The sequence below is a fragment of the Rhineura floridana genome, chromosome 22, assembly GCF_030035675.1.
Source record: "Rhineura floridana isolate rRhiFlo1 chromosome 22, rRhiFlo1.hap2, whole genome shotgun sequence".
NCBI classification, from domain to species: Eukaryota; Metazoa; Chordata; class Lepidosauria; order Squamata; family Rhineuridae; genus Rhineura; species Rhineura floridana.
The window spans coordinates 15,935,134-15,955,833 of NC_084501.1; the positions used below are offsets into that span (position 1 = coordinate 15,935,134).

At 46.3% G+C, this 20,700-nt stretch overlaps 1 protein-coding gene across 6 annotated transcripts; it reads left to right on the forward strand.

Annotated features, from left to right (window-relative positions):
* The first annotated feature begins 9,648 nt into the window (after positions 1 to 9,648).
* LOC133374957 (collagen alpha-2(I) chain-like) lies at positions 9,649 to 19,932 on the forward strand. 6 transcript variants are annotated; one of them, XM_061606326.1, is made up of 4 exons: positions 9,649 to 9,848; positions 11,894 to 14,681; positions 15,114 to 15,275; positions 15,330 to 19,932. In XM_061606326.1, exons 2-4 carry the CDS (start codon positions 11,918 to 11,920, stop codon positions 18,365 to 18,367), a joined length of 5,964 nt encoding a protein of 1,987 aa, XP_061462310.1. In that variant the 5' UTR covers positions 9,649 to 9,848; positions 11,894 to 11,917; the 3' UTR covers positions 18,368 to 19,932. The 6 variants fall into 6 exon arrangements, with proteins under 6 accessions (XP_061462310.1, XP_061462311.1, XP_061462315.1 ...); XM_061606327.1 differs by having other exon boundaries at positions 15,114 to 15,167; positions 15,222 to 19,932; XM_061606331.1 differs by having other exon boundaries at positions 11,894 to 14,087; positions 14,628 to 14,681; positions 15,114 to 19,932.
* The last annotated feature ends 768 nt before the right edge of the window (positions 19,933 to 20,700 follow it).

Genomic DNA, 20,700 nt, shown 5'->3' on the forward strand with positions numbered 1-20,700 from the left:
TTTTTGCTTGGAAAGAAAAATATATCTTTCCTCCACATCTCTTATGGGCAGAAGTGGAGGGATTTGTGTCTGTGTGTGTATATATTTGCAGCTTCACACTGATATTTGCAGTGTTTATGTCCTCTGAAAACCTTTACAGGGCTCCTATTGGCCTTACAATCAGAGGCTGTCTATAATGCTGCCTGTGAAGATTTGAAGGACTTTTTAATGTTGTTTGTTAAAACAGGGCAATGACGGATTTTTTAAAAAAACAAAACATAAGTGACACACAATTGTGTCTCTCTCCCCCAATACTAGAATTTATGGGTAGCTCCATAAATTGATGGTAAGTTTCTCTCTTGCTTTTGTCACCTTAACCTCATCATTCATTTATTTATTTATGAGATTTGTTAGACGCCCATCTGGCAGAGGTTTATCTGCCACTCTGGGCGACTTACAACCAAACACAAGTACATTCTATATAGACATAATCAAAATCCTAAAAATTAGAGATTAAAAATTAAAAGCGTAAACATTTAAACCCTCCAAGATCTGCAATCTGCCAGCCTAAATTTGAATTTAACCCCCCCCAAGAACTGCAATCATTATATTCTTGTTGTGTGTGGAAGGCTTGAGCTTGTGACTGAGTGCATGTAAGAAAAGAAAGAAACGGATCTAATTCTCTTAGTTAAGATGAGATCTTTTACTTTTCAATCTCAATAGGCTACACAGACAGTTACAAAACAGTTTCTGTTTCAGCTCTCACTTTCATTCCTACCACCTCTCACTCCCACTCCCACAACTCTGCTTCAGCATCAAGGATTATTTATGGCTTCTCTGCCAGCAGCTAGGACCTTGACATTTACAGCCGCATTAACCCCTTTGTAGTCTTTCTGGAAACTTTACTCATTCTATGTACAACAGCTCCCACCTTTCCAGTAAGACTTACAAACATTTTACATACATATCTCATTTGTTGTTATACATGTTTTCACAGTTTTACAGTTCAGTTACACTTCATGAACATTTCCCTCATTTAATACATTCCAGATACAAAATGTCATCATGAAACGTTTTTATTTATTTATTTATTTTATTTGTTTCATTTTTAAACCACCCATAGCGAAAAGCTCTCTGGACGGTGTACAAAAGGATTAAAATACAAAATATCATAATAAAAACAGCCGAACAATAATAAACACAAACAGAAATCACAGAAATATAAAAGTAAACACATTAAAATGCCTGGGAGCATAGCCAGGTCTTAACCTGGCGCCGAAAAGATAGCAGCGTAGGCGCCAGGCGTATTTCTTCGGGGAGGCTATTCCACAATTCAGGGGCCACTACAGAAAAGGCCCTAGATCGAGTAACTGTCCTCCGGGCTTCCTGATGTGTTAGTACCCGGAGGAGGGCCTTAGCTGCTGAGCGAAGTGACCGGGTAGGTTCATAGTGGGAGAGGCGTTCCACAAGATATTGCGGTCCCACGCTGTGTAAGGCTTTATAGGTCATGACCAGCACCTTGAATCTGGCTCAGAAACAGATGGGTAGCCAGTGCAAATGGGCTAGAACAGGTGTTATATGTGCTGACCGGCTAGTCCTTGTCAGCAGTCTGGCTGCTGCATTTTGCACCAGCTGAAGTTTCTGAACTGTCTTCAGGGGCAGCCCAACGTAGAGCGCACTACAGTAATCCAACCTAGAAGTTACCAGAGCATGAACAACTGAGGCGAGGTCATCCCTGTCAAGATAGGGGCGTAGCTGGGCTACCAACCGAAGGTGGTAGAACGCATTCCTTGCCACTGAGGCCACTTGCGCCTCAAGAGACAAGGAAGGATCGAAAAGCACCCCCAGACTACGAACCTGTTCCTTCAAGGGGAGTGTAACCCCATCTAGAACAGGGTAAACATCCACCATCTGAACAGGGAAGGCATTCACCAACAGTGTCTCGGTCTTGTCTGGATTGAGTCTCAGTTTATTAGCTCTCATCCAGTCCATTATCGTGGTCAGGCAGTGGTTCAGCACATCCACAGACTCACCTGTAGAGGATGAAAAGGAGAAATAGAGCTGTGTGTCATCAGCGTACTGGTGGCAACGCACTCCAAAACTCCTGATGACGGCACCCAGAGGCTGCATGTAGATGTTAAAAAGCATGGGGGACAAAACCGACCCCTGAGGGACTCCACAATGGAGAGTCCAAGGTGTCGAGCAATGTTCCCCAAGTACTACCTTCTGGTGACGATCCGCCAAGTAGGAGCGGAACCACTGCCAAGCAGTGCTTCCAACTCCCAACTCCGCGAGTCTCCCCAGAAGGATACCATGGTCGATGGTATCAAACGCCGCTGAGAGATCAAGGAGAATTGTACTCAGTATGCTCTCATCTCCTGCATTTGCATTTATGTGACTTATCTGAAAACGATCAGGAGGCTTTCCAATGTTTATTCTTTCTGACCTTCTGGGTATCACCTGTGCTTCACTGTCTTCATGTTTTACAAGAACTGGTGCTGTTTCCTCCTGTTTTATTTCTTGGTCTACTGTTTCGTTTCTTTTATTTGTGTTTTCTAAATCTACTAGCACTTTTGTTTCCCATTCTGGTTCTTGAGCTTGTACACTTCTGCTAAGAATTACTGTCCTTTGATTTGGCATCCATACCCTGTAATACGCATTCTGAAAACCCAGCATGTACCCCATTTGTGCTCTAGGTGCTAGTTTGCCTCTCCTTTTCCCCTTTGGTATGTGTACCCAACATTTAGCTCCAAATTGTTTTATGTGCTGTAGCCTAGGCTTCCTTTTGTACAGCTTTTCATAAGGAGACATATTCAACGCTCTGTGCAGGATTCTGTTTTGTATATACGTCGCATATAGAACACACTCACTCCAAAACATTGGTGATAAATTAGAGTCCTGTATCATTGCCCTTGTCGCACTTTGAAGTGTCCTGTTTTTCCTCTCCACCACCCCGTTTTGATGCGGTGAAAATGGGGCAGTTTTAGTATGTTCTATGCCCTTATCCAACAAATATTTCTCCAGAGTGTTACTGGTAAACTCTCCGCCCTGATCTGAGCGTATTTGCTTCACTTTGGTGTCATGTTGCACTTCTACTGTTTTCAAAAACTGCTTAAGCTTCCCTTCAGCTTCCCTTTTGTTTTTCAACAGAAACACTTTACAATATCTAGAGTAATCATCAACTATGACAAAAACATATTTAGCTCCTCCATGTGACTTTTGATATGGCCCTGCTAAATCTATGTGAATTGTCTGAAACGGTCTGCTAGCACTGCTTGTGGTTTCTTTATTTATTGGTGCCACAGTTGCTTTGGTTTATTTACAAACCTTGCACTCCACATGCTTCTTGAATTCCTTAAGTGTTAAATCCTCACTATGCAAAGGTGTTTTACCAATTGTCTCATAATTCACATGCCCCAACTTTCTGTGCCAAACATGCGCACAGTCTTTATGTTCGTTTTCATTTGTTATTGTAGCTGTTTTTCCCAGCGCACCCAGGTTTACATAGAACAATGAATCCTTCAGGCTTCCGGTTATACACAATTTGTCTCCCTGTCGTATCTCACAGATCCCTTTGTCAAATTTTACCACATATCCCATTCTGTTTAATTTAACTACTGACAGAATGTTATTATCCAGTTCTGGAACACATAACACGTCTGTAATTATTGTCTTTAACCAATGAACATACACAGTACCCCGTGCCACCACTTGCCTTAAAGTGCCATCAGCCAGCACCACTGACTCCTTTGTGGGACACATAGTTTTGTATAAGTTTACATTTGTGATCATACAATGGGTTGCTCCCGAATCTGTAATCCATTCATTCTCTTCTTTATCTTTCTTCTGCTCATCACCTTGCACTTTTATGACTTGCACATACGACTGTCTCTGTCCATTTCTTCTCTTCTCACAGTCTCTTTGCAAATGTTGTCTGGATCCACATCTATAGCACGCTTTAAGCCCATATAGTCTGGTTTCTTTGTCACTTCTTTCAGGTTTTCTCTCATGTTTTCCATTTGTCTCTGCATGTCTCTCCCATTCTTGCAACAATTTGCCCTCTACATACTGAATTGACATTTGATCATCAGGCATAGCTTCAAGTGAACTTATCAGAGGGTCCCAGGTGGAGTCCAGAGACGACAGCAAAATGTACACCTGCTGTATAGGAGAATGGATGACTTCTCTCTCTCTTAACTCAGCAAACAAACATTTCATTTCAAGTAAAAGGTTAGACATAGTCACTCCTTCAGTTAATCTCATTTGATGTAATTTGCATGCCAGTGATATTTTGCTACTCGCAGTCTTCCGAATATGTACGTCTCTCAACATTTCCCACATCTCCTTAGTTGTATGTTTGTACTGGATGTGCAGTAGCTGTGAGTCGTCAATGGCCAGTATCAGAAACGACCTCACTTTCTCCTCCATTCTCACCCAAGGTGCCGGTGGTGGGACGGCCGGTGGATCGTTTTCTACGACCTGCCATACGTCTTCTTTTGTCAAATACGCTTCCATATGCATTCTCCAGCAGGAATAATTCCGGTCAGTGAGGCGTTCCAATGGCATTCCAGCAGATAAATTAACAGCCATGTCTGCTTATCACTTCTCCTTGCCTTTCCAGTTTCGTCTGTGCTTTCGTCGTTCGTCAGCTCAGCTCAGCTGCCTTTCTTGCTTCACTGCACTCTGCTCATGCTCTATTCCTTGCCTGTTTCTGGGCCCATAACCCTTGTTGTGTGTGCATGTGTGGAAGGCTTGAGCTTGTGACTGAGTGTGTGTAAGAAAAGAAAGAAACAGATCCAATTCTCTTAGTTAAGATGAGATCTTTTACTTTTCAATCTCAATAGGCTACACAGACAGTTACAAAACAGTTTCTGTTTCAGCTCTCACTTTCATTCCTACCACCTCTCACTCCCACTCCCACAACTCTGCTTCAGCATCAAGGATTATTTATGGCTTCTCTGCCAGCAGCTAGGACCTTGACATTTACAGCCGCATTAACCCCTTTGTAGTCTTTCTGGAAACTTTACTCATTCTATGTACAACAATCTCTTGTGTGTGTTTGCAGCTTCATACAGGTATTTCCAGTGCTTGTTTGTGTCCTCTGAAAGACTTTACAGGGCTCTTATTGGTCGAATGGTCTTACAAACTAAGGCTGTCTAGAATGCTGCCTGTGGAGGTTTGAAGTTCTCTGTTGATGTTGTTCATTAAAGCAGGGCAATGCAGGTTTTTTTAAAAACAACAACAAATAACTGAAACACGACTGTGGCTGACCATAGTTGGAAATTGGATGGACCTTGCTTGGTGTGGTATAAGTGATCTCTCCACCTTCCCCTCAATACTAGAATTTTTGGGTATCCCAATGAAATGTATGGTAAGCAGATTCCAGACAGACAAAAAGGAAGCATTTCTCTCTCACTCACACACAGAGACAGACACACACACACACACACACACACACACACACACCATTTATTCAACTTAGAATTGGATTGTGGGCATATCAGAGATGGCTCCTGGCATAGAAAGGAGATGAGACAAACCCATGGAGGAGGAGGAGGTGACAAACACAAAACTCCATTTCATGCTGTGCACAATTTTCAAGAAGCTTCAGAGACAATAAATATATTATAATCATTGTTATTATTATTATTCATGCTGCAGTACGAAGTTCAAGACAATTCCATAGCCCAGAAAGAAGGGGGGGAAGCCTACCTGTCTAATTCTATGCAATAGTTATCCCTCCTTTGCTTATTAGGAGGGGGGAACTCTTCCAAAGAGAAGAAGATAATCAGAACATTATTATAAGAGGCAGGTAAAAGGCTTAACAGTTTTTGAGTTAGCAAAGAGGAGAACGGGAGGTCAACCAACAGGTCTTCAAAGGAACTTTGATGGTGTTGAGGTTATTCCAGAAGTTGGACAGGTCCTGTTGTTGCTATGGGCTCTGAATGTCCAAAGTGTCACATACAGCCACAGCAGGAGGGCCTTCTTCCATTAGAGATGCAGTAGACAGAGGTGGAACAGCTGCCAGAGGAGCAGCAGCAGCAAGGGGAACAGCAACAGCACTGGCAACCACAGCTACAGGGGTAACAGCAGCAAGGGGAACAGCACGAGTTGCAACCGCCACCGCAGGGGTCTATGGTCTGAAAAGCCACAACAATCACAACCCATTTTTTGTGAATGGAAGGTAGGGTGGAACAAATGAGTGATACATTATTTTTATGAGTGTGTTTGGAGTAGTAGAGGAATCAGAGCTTGGAAAAGTTACTTTTTTGAACTACAAGTCCCATCAGCCCAATCCAGTGGACATGCTGGCTGGGGCTGATGGGACTTGTAGTTAAAAAAAAAGTAACTTTTCCAAGCTCTGGAAGGAATAGCTTTCACAACAGGGCATTTGACATAGTGACTCCCAGTAGCTGACCTCTTTAGGTTTTATTCCAGAGTTAAGGAAGTCCTATGGAGGTCACTGTCTAAGGGTTCCTCTGCCCTTGGTCATGGCAATGGACATGGACAAGTGGCACCAAGATTCTGAGTCTAGCCATCATCTTAAGTTTCCACAGTGTACCCGATGGAGTGTTGTTCTGCCATGGATGGAAGGGAGGGAGCTTCCAGGCCACCCGCCCATTCCCTCGCTTGACCTACCTTTCTAGCTTGTCTGTTGTGGCTGCACATTCTGTGTGTGCAGGGCTACCATTAACTAAGATGGCTGCTGAGGTTTCCCTAAGGGGCTGATGCCCCTGCTACCATCTTGGTTGATGGCAGGGATGCACGCACCCCTGAATCATCCTGCTGTACTCCATGCTGCACCCAGTGGTCATCCTGTTGCACCCCATGCAGCACTTCCAAATCATCCTGCTGCAAACCATGCTGCACTCACCAGTCTTCATCATGCTGTTCTCCCAGCCAGTCATGCTGTGCTCCTGGGAAAGCAAGCTGTTCTACTGATACATGTCGTGTCAAGACAAAGAAATGTTAGGGGCACTTGGACACCCAGCAGTCGGGTCTTCAATAACACTGACTTTAACACAGGAGCTAGCAGGGGTAGGTGAGGAAACCTTGGACCTGTGTGATGCTGCCCTGTGTGGTGAGCTGCAGAGCACTTCACTGCCTGGGAATGCAATGTCAAGGCACTGTCTGGTGTTGTGTAGTGCACTCAGCCTCCAAGGGCGACCATCAATGCTCCCTGTCCTGGAAGGATAGTGATGACTTCCAAACCAGGCTGGGACTTTGACCGGGCAACATTGGTGACTGCTGTGACTGGCTACTGACTTGTGACTCCTGGCTTCTGATTCCTAGCTTCTGACTCATTGTGCATGGTGTCTGGCTTTCTAACTCCTGGCTCATGGGTGATTGCTTGTTTTTCCTGGCTTACTAATTGGTAGCTTTCTGATTTGGGGCTTCTAAAGTGTGGCTCACAATCCCTGGCTCATACTTCCTGGCTGGTGATTCCTGACTCCTTGACTCTTCTTATGTTTCCTGGCTTCTTGTCCCTCACTCCTGATTTCTACATCCAAACTCCATCTCCATGGCTGCCTACTTACTGCCTAGCACTCACAACCGATCCCCCAAATTAAGGATGGAAGCAGACACTTATAATGAAGATGGCTCTTCTGTTGAAAGGGGTTTCCTGTAAGGCATGGAAGGGGGCCCTGAAGCAACAAAGCTCTGGCAGTTTAGCATCTTTGCCAGCAGCACTCTAATCTCTCAGCCTGCCATATAAATGTGACCAGCCTTCTCCAACCTGGTGCCCTCCAGATATTTTGGACCACAACTCTCATCAGTGTCAACATGCATGGCCCATGGATAGGAATTATGATAATGATGGAAGTTGTCATCCCAAACATCTGGAGGACACCAGGCTAGGGAAGGCTCTGTGCATTGATGGTCCCTTCTAGATAGCAGGAAGGACTTGGGTCCTGTTAGCTAATGCTGTAGCCTGAGGGCAGTTGGTTGGCCTCATAACCCATGCCTGATAAAAACACTCCAGCCATGCTGGTTCCTCATTCTGAGCAACTCATCACATCAAACAGCAGTATAGATTCTCTGGCCTCACTGGGATCTGAGCTGCGGTTTGTCTATGACAATGTCTTCTGTCTCTGGCTCCTGGTTCCTGATTGACTGATCCAGAGCCTGACTTCCAGACTATCCATGACCATGTGTCCTGCCTCTGGCCCATTTGACCACCACCTGCTTCTGCCAGACTCAGAGCCCTCTGCAATCTGTCACAAAACTGGGCCCTAGACCTAACACCAAACCTAACACCATTGAAATGAATGAACCTAAGTGAGTCATGTCTATTAACTCCAGTAGGTCTACTCTGAATAGGACCAGCATTGAATACCACCCATAGTAGTCAGGAGAATCTCTACTGCTATCACAGACATCTGCAAAACTGTTAAAGAACTGGGGGGTGGGGTGGGTTGGAGGTGGGGGCAGAACCAGAACAGGTCCCAGGTCATGGTCTGAAGTAGGGATGGGTGATAAATGCAATTCAGTCTGTATTTCAAGCCAAATCTATCAAATTTGCATTTTCAGAAACAATATGAGAACCGAAACACACTTATTCAAATTTACACTTACTCAAATTTTGCACTGCGGTTTGCCAACCTGACAATATTTTAAAAAATGGAAAGTATGCATGAAAATATTATATGACTGAAAATATAGAAAAACACATTCTGTGATGAGAAATGGCTTGCAAGAAATGTGTACGTTAGTTAAAAAGATGTTACCAAAATATATTCATTAGGAGAAATTTGCACTAAAATGCTGGATAACTTTCATGAGGATTTTTTTTTAAAATGCAAATTGCTGCAGAAATGTGGAGAACTGAATTTAAGGTTGGAAAAATGAGAAGGAGAGAACCAAAATTGACAGATCTTTCCAACCCTAGTCTGAAGGCACATGAGGACCCCACCTTGCTGAAGCAAAGCAGCTGTGGGTCTGGTCAGTGCCTTGATGGGTCACTGTCTCCGAATCACATGTATGCCGCCATTGGGTTCCATGGCAGAAGAAAGGTGGGATATAAATGTCAGCTGACATGGTGCCTTTCAGATGTTTTGGACTACAGCTGCCATCATTCCTGACCATGAACCATGCTGGCTGAAGCTGATGACAGCTGAAGTCCAGCAGCACCCGGAGGGCCACAGGGTCCTTATCCCTGATCATACGCAAGGGCCATAACTCAGTGGCAGAAGTTGTATTTTGCATGCAAAAGGTCCCCGGTTCAATCCCCAGCATATTCAGGTAGGACTGGGAGGGATCCCTGCCTGAATCCATGGAGAGCCACTGCCAGTCAGTGTAGACAGTACTGAGCCAGGTGGAGCAATAGGTCTGTCTCTTGGTATAAGGCAGCTTCATACTTCTGTGTGCCTAAAATGGGCAACATTTGGTTGAAGACTTCATCCCAGGGAGGAAGCCATAAAATGCACTTGAACGTCTGTAATCTTACCTGTGAAATGGGGCTAAGCATGCCTCCTGGGGTAATTCCCAGTCTTCGCTGACTGGGCATAACTCTCCAAAGGTGTTCTTAGCTCTGTGATGGAGACATTATTACCTGTAGACTACCATGTCATTAAGCTGGGGAGAAGGGATTAGTAGTCAATTACTGAAATACTCCTTTTCTTAATAAAAGGGGAGATATACCAGACAGAGTCAACACAGACACCAAAACAGAGGGTGGAAGGTGGAACAGCAAATAAAACCACTCTTTGCCAGCAAATCATACCACTTTGGCATACTTCTGTGATGTCTCATTTCCTGGGTCTGGGATCAGGAGAGATTTTTAAGGCTTCCCCCATGTTGGAGAACCTTCATTTGGCCATTTTGCTTGCCTCCTCTTCTGCCTCCATGAGCTGCTGCTATTGAAAAGGGTAAGTTGGTTTTTTTCTTTAAAAAAAACAAAACTAAGGCTGCAATCCAATACATGTCTACCGAGAGGCAAGCTCCATTGGGTTTAGTGGGACTTACTCCCAGGTAAGTGTGTATTGGATCGCAAGCTAAGGCTGCAATCCTAAAACCACCTACTCCGCAGTAAGCCCCACTGAATTCAATAGGATTTACTCCTGAGTAGACATGGTTAGGATTATGCTGTAAGTTGCCTGACAAAAGTTAAAGGATGGAATTTAGTCCCCACTAAAGGCTGTGATGGCCACCAACTTGGATGGCTTTAAAAGAGGATCAGACAAGCTCATGGAGGAATAGGCTCTCCATGGCTGCAAGCCATGGCAGCTATGTTCTTCCTCCACAGTAGGTGGCAGTATATTTCTGAATAGCAGTAGCTAGAAACCACAGAAAGAGAGAGAGTTGCTGTTGCACTCAGGTCCTGCTTGTGGGCTTCCTATTGGGGCATCTGGTTGGCCACTGTGAGAAGAGATTGCTGGCCTAGATGGGCCACTGGCCTGATCCAGCAGGCTCTTCTTATGTTCTTATTCTGTACATCATTTGGATATTTTGTTCACAAAAAGGACTTGCTTTCCCCATGGTAAGATTGTGTTGTTGTTGATGATGATGATGTTGTTACTAAAGTTGTGGTAGTTGTGGTCCTTAGTGTGATTGCTGCTATTAATACCATTTGTTCTAAAGCATCATTGCTGTATATATTTATGGAGGAACAACCCAATCAAGACCCTTTCACGAAGCACTAACAATCTAAACTGAGGATCACACCAGGATTCAAATTGGCCCTGCCTTTTGACCTGGAAATAGCTATGGGCATGTGATTGTTCAGTACTGGAGAGAAAGCACTCTGCACTTCCTCAGAGTACTATATTTTTGGCTTGTCAAGTAGAATAATAACATATTCTAGAAGAAGAGGACCAGGATTCTGAAGATTATGCAAATAATTGAAAATGTGGATATGCCTAGACATCAGGGATGGGGAACTTATAGCCCTCCAGATATTGGTGGACTCCAACTCCAATCACCCCTGATAATTGTTGATCCTGTTGGCTGGGATTGATGGAAGTTGTAGTCCAGTAACATTTGGATGGGCTCATGCTCAGCCCTATAATCATATTTTCTCTGGCCTGAGCCATGGGGGCTGTCAGCTGCCATCCAGATGCACCTTGAATGATCCTATGTCATAACATGGCTTCTATGGGGAACCTATGGTCCACCAGATGTTGCTGGACTACAGTTCCATTCATACCTGAACATTGACCAGGTTGGCTGGGGCTGATGGGAGTTAGAGTTCAACAACATGTGGAGGCCCACAGAGGTCCCTGCTTTATACTTCTGTAAGTGCATTTGATATGTGATCTCTGATTGGTTGGGACATGTTTCTAAGTCAGAGGTGAGGAACCTGTGGCCCTCCAAATGTTGCCAGAATACAATTTCCATCATTCCTGACCATTGGGTATGATGGCTGGGGCTGATGGGAGCAGGAGCCCAACAACTGCTGGAGGGCCACAGGTCATCCACCCATTTTAGGGGCACTCAGAAAGGATGGTTGCCAGCCAGTGGCTGCAATGAGAGCTCCATCATCGCCACAAATGCAGGAGGTGACAAAAATTCAATTCAAAGTCTTTAAAGAGAGAGATAAACAACTACCAGTTTCTGCCGACAGTAACCTTTCAAAAATGCCCCCTCCAAACTGTTTTTGGAACTCCAAAATCCATCTAACAAAACTGAGTCAAATGTTTAAAACCTTTGGCTCAAATTTGAACCCTGGGACAAATTCATCCCTAAGATTGCATCTAACTAAGTTCTACTCAGAGTAGACCCATTAAAAGTAAAGAATCTAAAAATCAATAATGTCTATTGATTCCAATGGATCTACTTTGATTAGGACTAGCATTCAACACAACCCGTAGGCATTAATCTGTTTACAAAGTACCTTCAGATGATTCACATGCTTCAGCTCCAGAATCTAGTTGTGTATCCTCCTTTCAGGAAAATGGTTATTTGTGTCTTACAGATTTAACCTTAGCATTTGGCAAAGATGAACAACAATGCCTGCCCATGTCATGGAAATAGATGCTTTGCAACAATGCATCTAGTCTGTGTTCCAGGACTGCCAGCTGAAGGAACCGTAAACCCTGCTGGTGTCGAAGGACAACCTTCAGTGGAGAAGGCTGAAGGAACCGTAAACCCTGTTGGTGTCGAAGGACAACCTTCAGTGGAGAAGGCTGAAGGAACCGTAAACCCTGCTGGTGTCAAAGGACAACCTTCAGTGGAGAAGGCTGAAGGAACCGTAAACCCTGTTGGTGTCGAAGGACAACCTTCAGTGGAGAAGGCTGAAGGAACCGTAAACCCTGTTGGTGTCGAAGAGCAACCTTCAGTGGAGAAGGCTGAAGGAACCGTAAACCCTGTTGGTGTCAAAGGACAACCTTCAGTGGAGAAGGCTGACGGAACCGTAAACCCTGTTGGTGTCAAAGGACAACCTTCAGTGGAGAAGGCTGAAGGAACTGTAACCCCTGCTGGTGTCAAAGGACAACCTTCAGTGGAGAAGGCTGAAGGAACCATAAACCCTGTTGGTGTCGAAGGACAACCTTCAGTGGAGAAGACTGACGGAAATGTAAACCCTGCTGGTGTCGAAGAGCAACCTTCAGTGGAGAAGGCTGAAGGAACCATAAACCCTGTTGGTGTCGAAGGGCAACCTTCAGTGGAGAAGGCTGAAGGAACCGTAAACCCTGCTGGTGTCAAAGGACAACCTTCAGTGGAGAAGGCTGAAGGAACTGTAACCCCTGTTGGTGTCAAAGGACAACCTTCAGTGGAGAAGGCTGACGGAACCGTAAACCCTGTTGGTGTTGAAGGGCAACCTTCAGTGGAGAAGGCTGAAGGAACCGTAAACCCTGTTGGTGTCGAAGGACAACCTTCAGTGGAGAAGGCTGAAGGAACCGTAAACCCTGTTGGTGTCGAAGGACAACCTTCAGTGGAGAAGGCTGAAGGAAATGTAACCCCTGCTGGTGTCGAAGAGCAACCTTCAGTGGAGAAGGCTGATGGAAATGTAAATCCTGTTGGTGTCAAAGGACAACCTTCAGTGGAGAAGGCTGAAGGAACCGTAAACCCTACTGGTGTCAAAGGACAACCTTCAGTGGAGAAGGCTGAAGGAACCGTAAACCCTGTTGGTGTTGAAGGACAACCTTCAGTGGAGAAGGCTGAAGGAACCGTAAACCCTGTTGGTGTCGAAGAGCAACCTTCAGTGGAGAAGGCTGAAGGAACCGTAAACCCTGCTGGTGTCAAAGGACAACCTTCAGTGGAGAAGGCTGAAGGAACCGTAAACCCTGCTGGTGTCAAAGGACAACCTTCAGTGGAGAAGGCTGAAGGAACCATAAACCCTGTTGGTGTCGAAGAGCAACCTTCAGTGGAGAAGGCTGAAGGAACCGTAAACCCTGCTGGTGTCAAAGGACAACCTTCAGTGGAGAAGGCTGAAGGAACCGTAAACCCTGCTGGTGTCAAAGGACAACCTTCAGTGGAGAAGGCTGAAGGAACCATAAACCCTGTTGGTGTCGAAGAGCAACCTTCAGTGGAGAAGGCTGAAGGAACCGTAAACCCTGTTGGTGTCGAAGAGCAACCTTCAGTGGAGAAGGCTGAAGGAACCGTAAACCCTGTTGGTGTCGAAGAGCAACCTTCAGTGGAGAAGGCTGAAGGAACCGTAAACCCTGTTGGTGTCAAAGGACAACCTTCAGTGGAGAAGGCTGAAGGAACCGTAAACCCTGTTGGTGTTGAAGGGCAACCTTCAGTGGAGAAGGCTGAAGGAACCGTAAACCCTGCTGGTGTCAAAGGACAACCTTCAGTGGAGAAGGCTGAAGGAACCGTAAACCCTGTTGGTGTCAAAGGACAACCTTCAGTGGAGAAGGCTGACGGAACCGTAAACCCTGTTGGTGTTGAAGGGCAACCTTCAGTGGAGAAGGCTGAAGGAACCGTAAACCCTGTTGGTGTCGAAGGACAACCTTCAGTGGAGAAGGCTGAAGGAACCGTAAACCCTGTTGGTGTCGAAGGACAACCTTCAGTGGAGAAGGCTGAAGGAAATGTAACCCCTGCTGGTGTTGAAGAGCAACCTTCAGTGGAGAAGGCTGATGGAAATGTAAATCCTGTTGGTGTCAAAGGACAACCTTCAGTGGAGAAGGCTGAAGGAACCGTAAACCCTACTGGTGTCAAAGGACAACCTTCAGTGGAGAAGGCTGAAGGAACCGTAAACCCTGTTGGTGTTGAAGGACAACCTTCAGTGGAGAAGGCTGAAGGAACCGTAAACCCTGTTGGTGTCGAAGAGCAACCTTTAGTGGAGAAGGCTGAAGGAACCGTAAACCCTGCTGGTGTCAAAGGACAACCTTCAGTGGAGAAGGCTGAAGGAAATGTAAACCCTGCTGGTGTCAAAGGACAACCTTCAGTGGAGAAGGCTGAAGGAACCATAAACCCTGTTGGTGTCGAAGAGCAACCTTCAGTGGAGAAGGCTGAAGGAACCGTAAACCCTGCTGGTGTCAAAGGACAACCTTCAGTGGAGAAGGCTGAAGGAACCGTAAACCCTGCTGGTGTCAAAGGACAACCTTCAGTGGAGAAGGCTGAAGGAACCATAAACCCTGTTGGTGTCGAAGAGCAACCTTCAGTGGAGAAGGCTGAAGGAACCGTAAACCCTGTTGGTGTCGAAGAGCAACCTTCAGTGGAGAAGGCTGAAGGAACCGTAAACCCTGTTGGTGTCAAAGGACAACCTTCAGTGGAGAAGGCTGAAGGAAATGTAACCCCTGCTGGTGTCAAAGGACAACCTTCAGTGGAGAAGGCTGAAGGAACCGTAAACCCTGCTGGTGTCAAAGGACAACCTTCAGTGGAGAAGGCTGAAGGAACCGTAAACCCTGCTGGTGTCAAAGGACAACCTTCAGTGGAGAAGGCTGAAGGAACCATAAACCCTGTTGGTGTCGAAGAGCAACCTTCAGTGGAGAAGGCTGAAGGAACCGTAAACCCTGCTGGTGTCAAAGGACAACCTTCAGTGGAGAAGGCTGAAGGAACCGTAAACCCTGCTGGTGTCAAAGGACAACCTTCAGTGGAGAAGGCTGAAGGAACCATAAACCCTGTTGGTGTCGAAGAGCAACCTTCAGTGGAGAAGGCTGAAGGAACCGTAAACCCTGTTGGTGTCGAAGAGCAACCTTCAGTGGAGAAGGCTGAAGGAACCGTAAACCCTGTTGGTGTCAAAGGACAACCTTCAGTGGAGAAGGCTGAAGGAAATGTAACCCCTGCTGGTGTCAAAGGACAACCTTCAGTGGAGAAGGCTGAAGGAACCGTAAACCCTGCTGGTGTCAAAGGACAACCTTCAGTGGAGAAGGCTGAAGGAACTGTAACCCCTGCTGGTGTCAAAGGACAACCTTCAGTGGAGAAGGCTGAAGGAACCGTAAACCCTGCTGGTGTCAAAGGACAACCTTCAGTGGAGAAGGCTGAAGGAAATGTAACCCCTGCTGGTGTCAAAGGACAACCTTCAGTGGAGAAGGCTGAAGGAACCGTAAACCCTGCTGGTGTCAAAGGACAACCTTCAGTGGAGAAGGCTGAAGGAAATGTAACCCCTGCTGGTGTCAAAGGACAACCTTCAGTGGAGAAGGCTGAAGGAACTGTAACCCCTGCTGGTGTCAAAGGACAACCTTCAGTGGAGAAGGCTGAAGGAACCGTAAACCCTGCTGGTGTCAAAGGACAACCTTCAGTGGAGAAGGCTGAAGGAAATGTAACCCCTGCTGGTGTCAAAGGACAACCTTCAGTGGAGAAGGCTGAAGGAACCGTAAACCCTGCTGGTGTCAAAGGACAACCTTCAGTGGAGAAGGCTGACGGAAATGTAAATCCTGTTGGTGTCAAAAAACAACCTACAGTGGAGAAGGCTGACGGAAATGTAAATCCTGTTGGTGTCAAAGGACAACCTTCAGTGGAGAAGGCTGACGGAAATGTAAATCCTGTTGGTGTCAAAGGACAACCTTCAGTGGAGAAGACTGACGGAAATGTAAAACCTGTTGGTGTCAAAGGACAACCTTCAGTGGAGAAGGCTGAAGGAAATGTAAACCCTGCTGGTGTCAAAGGACAACCTTCAGTGGAGAAGGCTGAAGGAACCGTAAACCCTGCTGGTGTCAAAGGACAGCCTTCAGTGGAGAAGGCTGAAGGAACCGTAAACCCTGCTGGTGTCAAAGGACAACCTTCAGTGGAGAAGGCTGAAGGAACCGTAAACCCTGCTGGTGTCAAAGGACAACCTTCAGTGGAGAAGGCTGAAGGAACCGTAAATCCTGCTGGTGTCAAAGGACAACCTTCAGTGGAGAAGGCTGATGGAAATGTAAATCCTGTTGGTGTCAAAGGACAACCTTCAGTGGAGAAGGCTGAAGGAAATGTAAACCCTGCTGGTGTCAAAGGACAACCTTCAGTGGAGAAGGCTGAAGGAACCGTAAACCCTGCTGGTGTCAAAGGACAGCCTTCAGTGGAGAAGGCTGAAGGAAATGTAAATCCTGTTGGTGTCAAAGGACAACCTTCAGTGGAGAAGGCTGAAGGAACCGTAAACCCTGTTGGTGTCAAAGGACAACCTTCAGTGGAGAAGGCTGAAGGAACCGTAAACCCTGTTGGTGTCAAAGGACAACCTTCAGTGGAGAAGGCTGAAGGAAAAGTAAACCCTGCTGGTGTCAAAGGACAACCTTCAGTGGAGAAGGCTGAAGGAACCGTAACCCCTGCTGGTGTCAAAGGACAACCTTCAGTGGAGAAGGCTGAAGGAACCGTAAACCCTGTTGGTGTCAAAGGACAACCTTCAGTGGAGAAGGCTGAAGGAACCGTAAACCCTGCTGGTGTCAAAGGACAGCCTTCAGTGGAGAAGGCTGAAGGAACCGTAAATCCTGTTGGTGTCAAAGGACAACCTTCAGTGGAGAAGGCTGAAGGAACTGTAACCCCTGCTGGTGTCAAAGGACAACCTTCAGTGGAGAAGGCTGAAGGAACTGTAACCCCTGCTGGTGTCAAAGGACAACCTTCAGTGGAGAAGGCTGAAGGAACTGTAACCCCTGCTGGTGTCAAAGGACAACCTTCAGTGGAGAAGGCTGAAGGAACCGTAAACCCTGCTGGTGTCAAAGGACAACCTTCAGTGGAGAAGGCTGAAGGAAATGTAAACCCTGCTGGTGTCAAAGGACAACCTTCAGTGGAGAAGGCTGAAGGAACCGTAAACCCTGCTGGTGTCAAAGGACAACCTTCAGTGGAGAAGGCTGAAGGAACCATAAATCCTGCTGGTGTCAAAGGACAACCTTCAGTGGAGAAGGCTGAAGGAACCGTAAACCCTACTGGTGTCAAAGGACAACCCTCAGTGGAGAAGGCTGAAGGAAATGTAACCCCTGCTGGTGTCAAAGGACAACCTTCAGTGGAGAAGGCTGAAGGAAATGTAACCCCTGCTGGTGTCAAAGGACAACCTTCAGTGGAGAAGGCTGAAGGAACTGTAACCCCTGCTGGTGTCAAAGGACAACCTTCAGTGGAGAAGGCTGAAGGAACCGTAAACCCTGCTGCTGTCAAAGGACAACCCTCAGTGGAGAAGGCTGAAGGAAATGTAACCCCTGCTGGTGTCGAAGGGCAACCTTCAGTGGAGAAGGCTGAAGGAACCGTAAATCCTGTTGGTGTCAAAGGACAACCTTCAGTGGAGAAGGCTGAAGGAACCGTAAACCCTGCTGGTGTCAAAGGACAACCTTCAGTGGAGAAGGCTGAAGGAACCGTAAACCCTGCTGGTGTCAAAGGACAACCTTCAGTGGAGAAGGCTGAAGGAACCGTAACCCCTGCTGGTGTCAAAGGACAACCTTCAGTGGAGAAGGCTGAAGGAACCGTAACCCCTGCTGGTGTCAAAGGACAACCTTCAGTGGAGAAGGCTGAAGGAACCGTAACCCCTGCTGGTGTCAAAGGACAACCTTCAGTGGAGAAGGCTGAAGGAACTGTAACCCCTGCTGGTGTCAAAGGACAACTTTCAGTGGAGAAGGCTGAAGGAAATGTAACCCCTGCTGGTGTCGAAGGACAACCTTCAAGGAAGGTGGCTGAAGGAACTGTAAAGACTGCGGGCACTGAAGGGCAACCTTCAGGGGAGCTTGCTTATGCCAATCACAATGATTTCTCCTGTGGAAATGAAAGCCACGGAAGTGGGCCAATCGTTCCCAATCAAGGGGAAGGTTCAGGTGAAGCAGGTTTTGATCATGACACCTCTCTGTACTCTGGAGAGGAAAGAACTGGGGACAGCTTTGGAACCCCCGCTGGCTGCAGGGAAAATGGGATGCCACCCCACTGCAATGAGTCAGCAGCAAATGTCTACAATGAATTGATGAGCTGTGCCAACAGCTCACCCACCCCCAACAAACTCACAGTGATGCACCCTGTTCTGCACTCCTGCACAGTGGAGTATCACTGGTCACCCATGCTGAAGTACTGCAAGCCTAAAGTAGTGGTCTGTGGACTTGTATGCTTGCACTAATGCCAAACTGTGTGCCGAACCGAAATGTCATCCACATGCAAAACCTTTCATGGCTAAAAGCCTGAAACAAGTCCCCAAAGAGTCAGCATACAATGAGGATGGTATCCAACTAAGCTCTAGAGTAGAACTATTGAAATTTACAGGCTTAAGCTAGTCGTATCCACTAACTTCAATGAGTAGGATTACCCTTGGGCACAGCCCTTAGTTTCCATGACCGTAACTGTGGCACAATGGGTGATGTAACCTATAAATATCCTTCAGAATTGTTGGGGAACATCATTTGGCATTACCCGGTTTAAATAAATTGCAGATGTGTGACTATCCAAAATCTCTCCCTTTATTTAACAGCAGGAGGGGGAAAATTTTGGCCCAGCAGGCCAGATTTTTATCTCTTCCCACCTCCACTGGCCAACTTTGACATTTTGGCAGGGCCAATGTCATGATGACATCAGATGAATGATAGGTGGGCTGTCCAGCCCACCTGTCAAAATTGACCTATGAGGGTAGGGTGCAGGGTCTGTTTTCCCAGTGCATTATCCACAAGGAACAGATTGGCAAAGCAGAACCCAGCAGAATTGAACTCTTTGCTCTCCAGCTAATAGGCAGAGGCTTCAATCCTGCTAGCTTCAGGGGTCTGCTTCAGCAGTGTGTGCCCAGCAGGGAATATGGTGTTGAATTAGCCCCCAGTATGATTTAAACCTGCCCACCGATGTCATCCAGTGATGTCAGCTGATGGACAGGTGGGTGTGGTTTGAGGGAAATGGCCTTGCAGCCCAACTTCAACCCCCTGATGGGCCAAGACTGACCCATGGGCCAAAGGTTCTTTACCCCTGATTTACAGAGATTCGTTTCCCTTCCTTCATGCTGACTTTGCATACTCTGTGCATTCACAGGCACTGATAATTTGTGTAATCTATTTAAAAAACTGTTTTGAGATCTGTTTTAAAGGCAGTGAAAGGATGTCCATGTGCCTGCTGATTTAAAGCTGGAGTGGGGAAACTCATCCCTCCCCAGGGGGGGGTCAAAATGTCGCTCTCCACAGCCCTCTATCTGGTGCTTGGGACTCTCCCCAGGCCATACACTCCTCTCCCTGGCAACCCTGCTCAGCAGTCCTACTTTACTCCCTCTGCAAAACACATCTGTGGCTTTTGCATTACAATCTGCCAGCTGCTCATATTTTGCCTCTCGCTTCTTTCATAGCCTTCCTGACATTCCACCTCTCCCTTGAAGATGAACCCTTAATTTTCTTCCTCCAAGATGAAACTAAGTTTGAATAGTTGCTCACAACAGCCCCTTATTATTCTGGCTTCTCCTTGTCCCCCCACCCCACCCCAGTTTCCCTTCTTTGGGCATGTGATCATGTAGAGCTCCGTCTATAGTGCTAGAGTAGTCATAGAGTTGTGCTTAATGTTGATAGCAGTTATTTCAATAGACTGTGCACAAGGTACAATTTTCTCCCCGTTGTTCATGATTTGTGTTCTTCAGATCCAGAAACGTACAAGCTGTTAAAGTCTGCCTGTCACTTTCTTTTGTCTCCAAGACAATAAAATATGAATATACTAACATTCTTTGGTATTCCTTCTTTCTTTCCACCCCCATGCTCTACCAGTATTTTTACTGATATCCTGGACCAGGGCAGAACATTGGTGCTGTGAGATATTTTTCATGAACTCATCCTTCTAACCTTTCTCTAAATCCTTCCTACTCAGCCTTTAAAGGCAGCCCATCTCCTCACATCTCACAGTTTTATGCTAAAAAGAAAAAAAAATTGGTGACAAAAGATAGGACTGCCTTCAACTCAATCCCGACTTATAGCTACCATATGAATAGAGATTTCACAGTAAGCAGTACAGTAGGGCCCCACTCATACAGCGGGTTACTTTCCAGACCCCCGCTGGAAAACAAAAACTGTTGAAAAGCAGATCTCATTGAATAGAATGATGTGCGACGCCCCCAAACTGCCTAAAAGCGGAACAAGCACTGTATGAGTGGGGCTGTAGTCTAATTGGATCTAATTGAGACCGCTGCATTAGCGAAGCCCAGGGCTGCACAGGGCACGTAACCCCAGAGCCACTCCCTGTGGGGTGATCTTTAGCTGACCCTTGACCCCCAAGAGACACGAGTGGGGATTTGAACTCACAGACTCTGGACTCCCAGCCAGGCTCTCCTCCCCACTGTGCTACACCAGCTGTGACAAAAGATTAGTTATGTTTTATTTTAGACCAAACAGTACTTTAAGTAGGCCTCCAAAAAGCCAGGGCCCTTTGGTGGAGCCCTTAGGCAGTACCCCTTAGTGTAAGCATTGGAAATGGAAAATCTTATGAACCCTTTCT